This window comes from Crocodylus porosus, unplaced genomic scaffold (genome assembly GCF_001723895.1).
Source record: "Crocodylus porosus isolate Cpor-Errol unplaced genomic scaffold, CroPor_comp1, whole genome shotgun sequence".
In the NCBI taxonomy this organism is placed as follows: Eukaryota; Metazoa; Chordata; order Crocodylia; family Crocodylidae; genus Crocodylus; species Crocodylus porosus.
Window position 1 is genome coordinate 9,453,864 of NW_017728916.1, and position 11,850 is coordinate 9,465,713.

The 11,850-nt window shown below is 44.1% G+C and overlaps 1 protein-coding gene across 3 annotated transcripts in view; it reads left to right on the top strand.

The window, feature by feature from the left end:
- Positions 1 to 1,475: 1,475 nt before the first annotated feature.
- LOC109310999 (protein FAM122A-like) overlaps positions 1,476 to 11,850 on the top strand; it is a 23,474-nt gene continuing 13,099 nt past the window's right edge. The window contains exons 1-3 of one of the 3 annotated variants that reach the window (XM_019536402.1): positions 1,476 to 1,604; positions 1,657 to 1,775; positions 6,541 to 6,619. In XM_019536402.1, the coding sequence (XP_019391947.1) occupies positions 1,660 to 1,775; positions 6,541 to 6,619 (195 nt within the window). In that variant the 5' untranslated portion in view covers positions 1,476 to 1,604; positions 1,657 to 1,659. The remainder of the gene's footprint in view (positions 1,605 to 1,656; positions 1,776 to 6,540; positions 6,620 to 11,850) is intronic. The other 2 variants (XM_019536401.1, XM_019536403.1) reach the window with 2 other exon arrangements.

Below are 11,850 nucleotides of genomic sequence, written 5' to 3' on the forward strand. Positions count from 1 at the left end.
GCGGCCCCAGCAGCGCCCCATGCTCGGGCGGCCTCTCCCGCCGCCTCCGGGGATCGCGCCGCGCGGCTCGGGATCACCACACGGGTCGCGCCCTCTACGCATGCGCCGCGCACAGGGAGGCGGCTCAACGGGCGGGGAGGTAAGGCGCATGTGCGGTGAAACCGCATCCTGCAACTGCGCACGCGCAGAGGCGCCGCAGCAGGCCGGGTCTGAAGCCTCGGCTTCGAGCAGGCGCCGAGGAGGAGGGAGGCGCCGATTGGCTGAGCGGGTCAGGCTTGTGTTTGAAACGGACCAATAGGCGACAGGCAGCGGTGTTGCAGCTGAATGGCAAAATCTGGGCGCCAGTGTGGTGGGAACAGCAGGTTCGAGTCCCGCTGCTGCCAAGAAGTAACGGGGGGGTAGGGGGAAGGTTGCTATTTGTGCTGTCATTGAAGGACTGTTTTACAGCTATGTCTGCCCACTGGCACTGCTGCTGTCTTGGAGACTAGCTGCCTTTCATTGTATTGGTGAGTGATTCTCAACTCGGGTGGCATGGCTGCCTGGGTGCGTTGAGATCCTTTCAGAGGTTCTGCAGAAAGCTGTACGACGTGAATCATGTTTGCACGCGGCACAGCATTCATTAACAAGACAGCCCCAGAGATTTCAAATAGGAACTCACGTTAAAAGCATTTCTTGTGGCTGTTCCGAGTCATCTGCAAAAAGAAAATTGCTCCATTATATTTCTGTAGTTAGAAAAACAGTGAAAACAAAGACTGACTCTTTCAAAGGGTGCCTCAAGCCTTTGTACCACTTGCTGGAGGATGGTACAGAGGAATGACTGATAATTATGGCCTGCCTTCAGTGGGCTCCACAGCCTGACTTCATATTGAAAAGAACTTTTCTAACTCTTTGAGTTGGTTTAATAAAAGATAGCCTTTACCCAAAGCACCTTGTCTGCCTATGTCCTTCGACCAACACGGCTGCAACCTATGCAAAACCCCTGCCTCCATACTGAAAGAAATGCAAAACTCTAGAACTCTCGGTTCAGAGGCGATACCAAAAATCATCTTTTTCTGCAAGCTTTCAGGCCCATGCGCACTTCCTCAGGCTGAGGGAAAGTTCAAGATAGTAAAAATCCCCAGAGATAGAAAATAAACTTTGCTGTTGGTAGATGTGTTCCTCTCCGTCCATGGCAGCTCAAAAGAGCAACTCACAGGAGGACACTCTCATACACTCAGAGGAACACGCACCCAGCACAGCGTCCCCTGAGCAAAATGAAATATAATTTCTAGCTATGGGGACTTTTACCATCTTGACCTTCCCCTGAGCCACTCTGGAGCAGCCCTGTGCGCATGCGCACACACCTGCTCTCGCCTCCGGGCGTGCGCAATTGGGCGGCTGTGGGCGTTCCGCGCCTGCGCGGTCGTCTGCCGCGGGTCGCTGCCCGGTCTCCCAACGCGCGTGCGCAGCGGGCGCGACCCCTGTGGTGGTCCCGGGTCGCGCGGCGCGATCCCCGGAGGTGGCGGGAGAGGCCGCCCGGGTATGGGGAGCTCCTGGGGCCGCCCCCCGGCAGGGCCCGCCGCGCCCCCGGGCTGAGCCCGCGGCCGGTGGCGAGAGGAGCCACCGCCGGTGAATGGGCCCCGCCGCGGAGCCGAAGTAACCCCCGCCGCTGCCGCTGCGATGGCTCAGGAGAAAATGGAGCTGGATCTGGAGCTGCCGCCGGGGAGCGCCCCGGCCCCGAGCGACGGGGGCGGCCTGAGGAGATCCAACAGCGCCCCCCTCATCCACGGCCTCAGGTGGGCGTGGGGGTGGGGCTTCGGCGGGGGCGGAGCCTTCCCAGGTGGGCCGAGACGTGGCCCCAGGCCAGGCCCAGGTGGGGCTGGGGGTACTGACCCCATCTGCTGCATCCAGGTCGTGTCTGAGACGGCTCGAGATGTCTCGGCGGTTTCCATGGCACTGAAGGGATCCTAGCCTTCCTTGCACTTTGCGCAGAAGCTCCCCTGGCGTTGGGTTACCTCCAGCTAGGGGTTGGATGGAGACTTCCAGCCGATGTTTTTGCAGGCAGTGATGTTACGGTTCAGTGCCTCCTTCCTTGTGGGAGGGGGTTGCATTTTTGGGGCCAAATGTCAAGCCCTTGGGTTGCATTTTTCGGGCCATATGTAACACAGGTCTTGGGCACCTTCTAAGAAGATGTGAGACTTAGACCTGCTGTTGTTGGAAACCCGTCATGGTCGACCCATATTGCATAGGCCACTAGTGGCCTGGGCAGTCCTTGTGTTTGACACATGGTAGATCAGGCAGGGGATAGAGAGTAAAGCTGCGGATTAGACAGGGAATAGGGACAGATAGGGCAAGGACCAGAAAGCAGAGCAGCAGATCAGGCAGGGGAAGGGGGGTGGCACTTAGGGCAGGGTAGGACTGTTTCTGCCAAAAAAAAAAAGGTTGGCCATCACTGATTTAGATTTGCTTGTCTGAACTTCCCCTGAGGTTTCAGTTGCATGGCATTCTTCCACTCCCATTTTTTACATTTTGCCGTGTTGCTATATGGCATTTCAGCAATCGTATGCATCTCGGTGGTAATGATGAGTAGAATAGTAATAATCCCTTGGTCGTTTGTGTATCATCAGTTTAGTTTTATAAACCCTTGGGATACCTCGTGATACTATGAACCCTTGGGATTGATGATACTACAAGCAATATGTTAGGAGTAAAAACGCTGTCAGAAGTGGGTGCATGCAGGAACATGACTTCCTCATACCTGTAGCATCTCTGGATTGCAATTCTGCGTTAAGAATGAGGTGGGTATATGGCTGCTGACTTGTAGATATCATTTTGAGTCATCTTAGTTTGTGCCGGTAAACAACATGCAGTGCTGAGAAAGTTGTCAGAAAGATATGGCAGGTGTTAGACTTCATAAAATGCAAGGTGGTTTATTAAAGAATTTTATTAGAAAGCTAATGGGCACTGTAAAACCCGGTATTCTCCTGCACTGAAATTGCTAACATTGGTTTAAAAAAATTGGAGAACTTTATCTCTTCTCTCTAGTCATTTTTAGCATTAAGTGATTCTCTGGTTACAGCAGTGTCTATTTTTTATGCAATAGAATAAAGCAGACAGAAACTTCTTTGAACTTTTAGGCTGTGCAAGGGGAGAAATGTCATGGATAGTTGTTCTTCAATTGAGTGATGTAGTGTGCAAATGTGTTAACTGATGTATAAAGCAGGCCAAGAACAAAATAAAGAGACTATGACCTAAAACTTAGAGGAAAGCTTCATGGCTGGCTGTGGTCTATAGCAAAGACTTCTTCGTGCACAAAACTGTTAGGCAAAGAAATGGTTAACAAACACCAAATCCTGGATTATTTTTTTAAAAAGTAAGAAATTCCCAGGGGAAAAAAACAACTGAGAGACTTGCAGAGACTAAATAAGCTAGTATATGAACTTGTAGAGTATCACTGCTTTGCAGTAACTGCTTGTACATATGCTGTTTCCGTGTGGTAACTGGAGGACAAATTACCTCACATTTACTGCAGGGTAAATGCATGTCCCTGGGCAAATCGCTTGTTAGTGCATCGGGTATACTTCACCGTAACATCTTGCTTTTTACCCAGCAGTAAATTGTTCATGTGGCTATATCCTCATTGAACAGAAACAACTTCCTGCTTATGTTGTAATCACATTTTTTCCTTTTGGGGTAAAAAATAAATAAATAAAAGGAAGCTGAGTTCCTCAGTTGCCTCGGAGGCCCTGAGTTGCCCCAACCTGAGAGGGGTACTTTCACAGATCTGTATAGGGCTTCCAGCACACCCGTTTGTTTGGTAGGGAGCTTGGGATCCAGGCAGGTGGAGAGCCTGCAGCGTTTCCTAAATGAAACAGTTTGTTTCTTGGGGGGTGCAAAATCAATTTATTTTGCAATGTCCCTTTCACAGGAGTCTTTCCAATTTCTGTTTTCATCTGAATTTAAAAAATTGGAAATGTCTTCATTTTCTATGAAAGGGAAGTTTTCAGTTTCTGAAAAAACCCTGTTGGTTTTTGCCAATCAAGGTCTCCGTGTTCATTTGCTTAATACGTAACTGCTAATCTGAAGATCAAAGTCAGTAGAAGAGAAAGGGTTAGATTCCTTCAAGCCTAGTTGCTCTTCAAGCTCTCTGTAAATCTCTCAAATGTTTTGGGTTTTTTTCTGGGGATTTTTTCACTTTTTAAATAATCCAGGATTTGGTGTTTGTTAACCATTTCTTTGCATAATAGTTTTGTGCCATGAAGTAGTCTTTGCTGTAGACCAGTGATTCTCAACCTTTTTTGTACCAGAACCCATTTGTAAACGTTGATGGCCAGTCTTGACCCAGTGCCTCTCACTCCTGACCCACTGACCCCCCACCTCCAGGCCCCAGCCCCCCTGGTGTGTGGGGCAGGGGGTGGGTGTATGGGGCATGGTGGCAGGGGGGGCGGTGAGCAGCCTGTAGGCTAGAACTCTGCCAGTCTGCAAGGGAGAAGCCTGTTTCCCATGTTTTCCCACTTTAAAGGAATATTTTTAAAGTTTGTTTGTGGCCCTCATATTTTCTTGCAACCCACTTTTGGGTCGTGACCCATGGATGCGGAAATGCAGCTATAGACTACAGCCAGGCGTGAAGCTTTCCTCTGAGTTTTAGGTCATGGTCTCTCTCTTTTGTTCTTGGCCTGCTTCCTACATTGGTTAACGCATTTGCATTTACAATAGAGCAGCTGAATGGCGTTGCCTCCAGTTTTCCTCCAACTGTGATCAATGCCTGCGTCCATTCCCTCGTATTTGGTGTTGTTGAGAACGCAAGCAGTATTTTTATTCCAAATGAAGGGCGGTAAGTGTGTCTAGTGGCTTCAGGGGCTTCTAAGAAGTGGTTGGCATTAGTTTTGATGTTATTTGGTAGCTTTAGGCCACAGTACACCCACATAACAACAATATTACTAGATGCAACAAACAAACATTTTGAACCACAAACATCAGCTTCAGAAGACATGGTCAGTTCTCCCCTTGATAAAGCAAGCTACCTGCCAGTTTGGTGTTTAAAACCTTGGAAGGTGGGATGTGAAATGTTCTGCACTCACTGATAAGGTAATGAATGGTTGTCTTCATCCAGGTGAGACTAGAAATGAACTGAGACAAAATCGGATAAACTGGGTAGTTTAGTTTTTTCACTGGGCCTCTGCGTAGGCCTAGCAATCAGGTTGCAAGGTTGGGGCCTTGAACTGTAGGAACTGAACATGTTTTTATGGTAATTAGAATTACAGTCTGACCTTTTTCACTGGGTATAAAGTTTGGGTGTTAGGAATGTAGTTAATGAAAGAAGAAGCAGGTATCAAACAAGAAGAGAGTCAAACTGTCACTGGGAAAGAGAGCACTTTTTGTTAAGTATATATTTTAACACAATATTACTAAAATCTGCCCTTCATCTTGTTAGATGTCACTGTAATCATAAACAGGGATCCTCATTTTCTGTGGAGAAAAAGTGGAACATTTTTAAAAACACAAAAATCCACACTCTTTTTTTCAGCCTACCAAAAGCACATCTGTGTCCTGTGATGAGTGGCAATATTTCTGTGCTCTTTCTTTTTCCATGGTTTTTTCTCTTGGCCAGTGAGACACTCCCCCACAAGCTGATAATTGGCCCAGAGGAAAAAAATGGCAAAAATAAAACCAGAAATGGCACCATGCATTGTGGGGTGCCACTGTGTTTTTGGTAGCTCACAGAAAATCACAGATTCCACAGTTTTCTGTGGTTTTCCATGGTGAATGGAAAATTAGGATCCCTGATCATAAGTACTAAGACTTAAATGGATATACTGTATGTCTATTTTAACTTGCTGAGTGTTGCATTAGCCTCTTGCTGAAGAAGAGTCTTTTAACTTAAAGTTGCTGTCATGGATAAGATTTGCAACAGAATTTACTTTTGATCTCATTGGTTTAGAGGTTTGTTTTAGTGATTCACAAAATTATTCACAAAATTATCCTAGTGAGCAACTTGTTTTCTGGCAAGGACTGCATGTACTTTAACTACAAATTCACACTTCCCACCCCCCAGCAAACAGCCATAAACATTATGCAGCCACTCTGAAGACTCAACATGATTTGCATTGTTAACTAAAGCAGTTTGGGCCCGAGGAGGGAGGGGACAGGAGATTGGTTTCGGTGGATTCTCAACCAGGATGCCTTGAGATCCTTTCAAGGGTGCCATGCAGTTTTGGCACTGTTAGGTGGGCAAACGTGATTCACAAGATAAATGCAGAGATTTCAAATAGAAATCCATAGTTGTGCCTTTTAAGTTCTTTGACTAGAGAAAAATAATACAGCAGTTTTTCTGTTGCAAAGAAAAGTGAAAGCAGTTTCCAAGGTATGCCTTGTATCTAAAAATGTTGAGAACCATTGCTTTAGTGGATGGGGTTGAAATAAACTTACATAGCTGTGCCTTGAAAACAAGTTACATTGAAATAATAGTTGACATTGCATTTGAAATAAACTTACCATAAAAGCTTTTTTTTCCTGGGTGAAGAAGTGGCTCTTCCATTTGACAAGTGTTTCTTTTCACAGCGATAATTCACAGGTGTTCCAGGCTAACATTTTGCGAACCCGCAGAAACAGTACAACAGTTATGAATCGTCATAGTCTGGTAAGAAAACTATTAGAGCAATTGCATTAGGCTTCAAGTGTAAGTGAGCAGACGAGATTAAAGAATAAAATGAGGCTGTTGACTGAAATTAATACTGCGTACTTACAACAGTGGTAAAATACTACTTAAAGACCATCTGGCTTTAGAAAACAGATTTAATTCTGAAGATAAGCTAATTTGTTTAAGCTACTGTTTTAAAATTGCTTTAAAAGTCCAATTTGCAGGAACAACCCATGTATTTAGTTCAGTTAACCTGGAATCCCAGTAATCTCTGCTTTAAAATTTGATTAAAACAACCTGACACCCTGACTCTAAATATTGCCTGTACTACTGATCCTAAGGATCAGACTCTCAGGACTATACAGTCTGACTTCCTGCATCACCCAAGCCATAAGATTTCCCTGAATTAAAAGAACACACACTTTTGTTTTTAAATGTTTCCATTATTACAATTCTGTAAACTTAAATGGCTTTATTAACGCATCACTTTTTAATTTAGTACAGTACTTATTCATTGTGTGAATTGTTGTGGAAAAATGGTTTGGATTGATTTGGTAATATTTTAGAACTTGGGCAAGAAAAAGTAAAATGGATTTGCTTGTTTGTACTGAAAGATCCCAAGTACTTGTGAGTTTTTGAGGTGTGATCAGAGACTTTTTGCCTGGCTTTTCTTAAAAATAAAAGCGTAAATGTTAAATTTCTCCCAAAATATGTTCCAACTCTGTGTTAGGGAATAGGTCAGTTTAATACAATTAAACTGGTATAGGTCAGTTTATTGCAATTAGTATTTAATGCACTACAAGGATAAAGAGTGTCTTGAGCAAAAGAAAACTGACAGCACAAATATGGGGAATGGTGGCTAATTCTATATTGTTGACTTGGTCTCTGTTTGGGTTATCTCACTGGTGTGGGCAGGGAGGGATAATACTTGTCCTCCCCCCTTTCATAGTTTTATAGTAACTATGAAACTCTCTCCCTCCCTCATCCCAAGAAAATTAAAATTGGAGTTTAGAAAACTGCTTTAGACTTACTACAGAAAAAAATAATTCTTGATGGTTTTAAATTAGTCTTTCCGGGCCTTTGAAGTAGTGCTGGCCGCTTAAGAAATAAAGCATAACAGCAGAAGCACCACAACTATGGTTGAAGAAACACTTAATTAGAAGCTGTCCTATTCGGGCATCTTTGGAATTCATTTTAGGTTGATATTTCCATATTTGCTTTCAGGCTTTTCTTTCCAGAAGTTCACTGGGCTTCCTTCAGTCCTGCACAGCTTCACTTAAACAGATGGTATCAAAATGATCAACAGCTGGCAGAGCAGTCTCCCTTTAAGAAAAATCATTTTGAAATTGAAGTTCTTTTTCAGTTCACCTGAAGTGGAGCCACGCAGAAGCCATGGTGTCGCTCTGTCTTTTCAGTCTTGAAGATTAGTTGAGGCAAAAATATTTCACGTACCTCAAATAGAAATTAGCTCTTTGCTTTTTTATTTTAATACAAGCAACAGTAGTTCAGAAGAGTAAGTTAATGACCTGACGTACAGATGAAGTGAGCCCTGTAGACAAAGTTGAGACTGATGAGAAATATAACTATTGGAAATGGACATTCATAGCAACAGTGGTAGCAAGAATATTCCCAAAAATGAGGTATTTGCTTATTTGGTAAGAAATTAGGTGTTTTCCAGGGAAGGAAAATCATTTTCCGTGAATGTTTTTGTTTGTTTGTTTTCCCAGTGAGAATGTAGGAAGAATGGACTGCCTTGCCCTAGGTGGTGGTACCGTGGCCTCGTGAATGGAGCCTTTGCATGGGCCACAACCAGAGCTCAATTTCTAAACCATATCATCGCCTGAATGACGTGTTCTCTTCCCACAACTGAACATCTGCATACAGTGTTTGGGAAGCTTGTTCATCCTTCCCCAGCCCTCAGAGAGCTGTAGGTCAGGAACTCAGCAGCCGTTCTTGAGCTGTCTGGTCTTGCAGAGAAGGGTTCTTGTCCTGCAGCTTGGGGTAATCAGAGGAGTGGACAAGGATGCATGTAGTCTCTGCGTGGTAAAGCATGCTTGGGTAGAGACTCTGACTTTGTGTCGTGTTTTCCAAAAGCTTGTTGGATCTGTTAACTAGGTATTTTTGGTGTCTATCAGCTTGCTTCTAGCAATTTGTTTTGGGATCAGCTCATCAGAAAGAAGTACTCGTATGTCCAGCATCCAGTTTGTGTTTCAGGAGGATGTATTTGAATCTGCTTCATTTTAGAGAGATTAAGGACAAGCATCTGGAGCTGTAGACTTTGTTCCTTAAAGCTTCCTTTTCTTCCCCCCACCTTGCATCTTGCCAGCAGCAGATAACTAAATTTTTTATGTATTAAAACAGATTGCATTTAGAGACTGTAAGCAGTTGCTTGGTCTTTTCGAAAAGCCCTGGCTGACTCTCAGGAGCTCTTAAATGGGCAGGTTTGTTTTGATACAGGTTAGGCTGAATCAAGATTTGTTTTAGGGCCCCTAGTTTAGCTTTTAAGGAATAGAACACTTCAGAGTGCCCAGGAGTCAGCAGTCCTGGCAGGGGGGATGAGGAGAAGAAGAAGCATGAGGAGGTATGTAGATTTAAATGATCACCTAAGGGTTTGTAATAGGGACATTACCAGTTTTTGACCAGTTTTTTTCTCAGACAAAAATTAAATTAGTAGCTGTTTAGTATTGCTGCTGAAGTGGTATTGGATCTCAGAAGTGCAGAAAGAAGGTGAAGTATAGTAGTACCTTTAAAGGAAAAGAAGCAAGTCATTGAAATGAGGTGTTTGTCTTTCTCTGCTACTCTTACTACTGTTCTGATGAAAGCCAGCTTTTTCAGTAGCCATTGCATGAAGACTTGAAACTTGTGCTTTTTTAAAAGGATTTCCAAAATAAACTTACACATTAATAAACTGATCAGCACTTTAAGTAAAGTGCAGTTGTAATATTTTAATGATGGAAGAACCAGAAGTGACAAACGCATGCCCTGCTCTGATATTTTTTATTTTATTTTATTTTTTTAATGTGCATGATATAGGTGGTCTCATTGCTTGTGAGTCTTCTGAGAACACTAGGCAGAATTAACTGCAGTCAGACATTTAATGATTTTTTTAAATTCTTGTAACTTGTGGGGAGTCCTTTGGAACTAGAAACAACTATCCAAATTGTCTTGCAAAATAAAGTTCCAGGTATGAAAAAATAGGTCTTAATGGTTTTAAGTTGCATGTGCAAATTTTTCATACTAGATTTAGTTTCTTATTCATAAGATGCAGTCAGTAATACTGTTTACCTAGATTGTGTTGAATAAATGACTAAGGGAACAGTTTGGGGTATGTCTATATGAATATGAGTATGAATTATAATGAAAGTATCTTGAGTGGCTTCATGCCAAATTCCACCTCCATATGCAGGAGACTGAAAGCCACTGCAGTTAACCAGCTTTGTTTCTGATCCCTCCTCATCTTGATGAATGGTCTTTCATATCTCAGGCCTCTAGCCATCCTTGTTCTAAAGGTGGGACCATACATATGCCCCCAGCCTGTGCCATGGGATTGTTCCCTCCTAAGTGCAGGACTTTGCACTTGTCCTTATTGAGTGTCATGAGATTTCTTTTGGTCCAGTTCTCCATGTTGTTGAGATCTCTTTGAATCCTAGCCCTACCCTCCAGCGTATCTGTGACTCTGCACAGCTTGGTGTCATCTGCAAGCTTGTTGAGGGTGCACTCCATCCCGTCTTCAGACCATTGATGAAAATATTGAACAAACCTGGCCCCAGGACAGACCCCTGAGGCACTCCACTTGATACCGACTGCCAACTAGGCATCAAACTGTTGACTACTACCCTCTAAGTCCAGTGATCCAGCTAGCTGTCTATCCACCTTGCAGACAGTTCTGTTTCAGGAAAAAGTGTTCTTTAAGAGCCGGTCAGTTTTTTGATTATCCCTTATCATAGAAATCAAGTCACTCTTTTGGTCTTAAGCTCTGTGATGTCTAGTTCCCTGCAGAACAAGGCGTGCAACTTGTTGGAAACAGGAGGTAGGATCCTCAAATCTAATCACTTTCCCTGCTATCTTTCAGGTGTGTGCAAGGGTATTCTTTAAGAGCTTTTGTCTTTTTTCCTGGCAATATTCCCCACTGATATTCTGCTGATCTTGTTATATAGTATTTATAAAATTATTAAATAGCAATTTCAACCCCACCAAAGAGGCTATCAGGGTAGTAGAACCAGGGGTGTTTCTACTGTAGGGACCTGCCTGGTGTATGTATGTTGTGGGAGGGAACGACTGAGCTTTCTGAATGGATTGGTGTTCAGCTCTGCATCGGAGTCCACTGGGGGTGTGGCACATGCATGCCTTGGGGAAGTGGCAGAGTGGGAGTGGATAGGAATCTGCTATTGTCAGATCCTCTGCCCTGCAGGAGGGTCACAGAGCCAGCATGATCTGCTATGTGCTTTGTTTGCAGCCTGCTTTTTTTGGTTGCAAAAATGCTTTGGAGCCCAGTGGCACAGCAGAGCTGCGCTTGGTTGACTTAAAAAGAGCTAATCAGCGCTATTCAGTTTTTACATTACATTCTGTGTATGTGCCTGCAGAACAGTTTGTGGTCTGCATCCAAGAACACTTTTGTGTTCTATGCTGACTGGAGGTTGGTGCAGCAAACTGATGAGTGAATGTTGATTCAGTGAGAATCAGAAAGGACTTAAAGTATGTTTCTGTGGGAAGCTGTAGAAGCCCGCTATTTGGAGCTTGGAGTTTCATGCCTACCCAAGCATATGCGGTTTATGCTGCATTATTTTTTTCACGTAGGCTGTGATGCATCCTGTGTTGTATGATAGAATGGCATGCATTTAATGCTGCTGTTGTTCCTGTTGCCCTCACACGTGCCCCAGTCAAGAGGCCATTTGGTATCATTGGTTTTTGCTCAAGAATCTTCATAGCATGTGTGGTTCAAGCCTAGAGCTTCTGGTTAGTTACGGTGCTCACCACAGTCACTCCATACAATGTGAGAGGGGAAGGAAGAGCAAATACATTTTGAAGTAAATTTGCTTGCAACAAGCATAGTATATTAAATGGGTACTTTGTGTCGGTCTTTCATCAGTCCCGTGGGACGCTCATGCCCGCTATGGGGCAGGGAGTTCCGGGTGGGAAATGCTGATCTTGTGAAGGAACATCTTGAGACGCTGGATACCTTCAAGTCAGCCAGCCCTGACAATCTACACCCCAGGATACTCAAGGAGCTG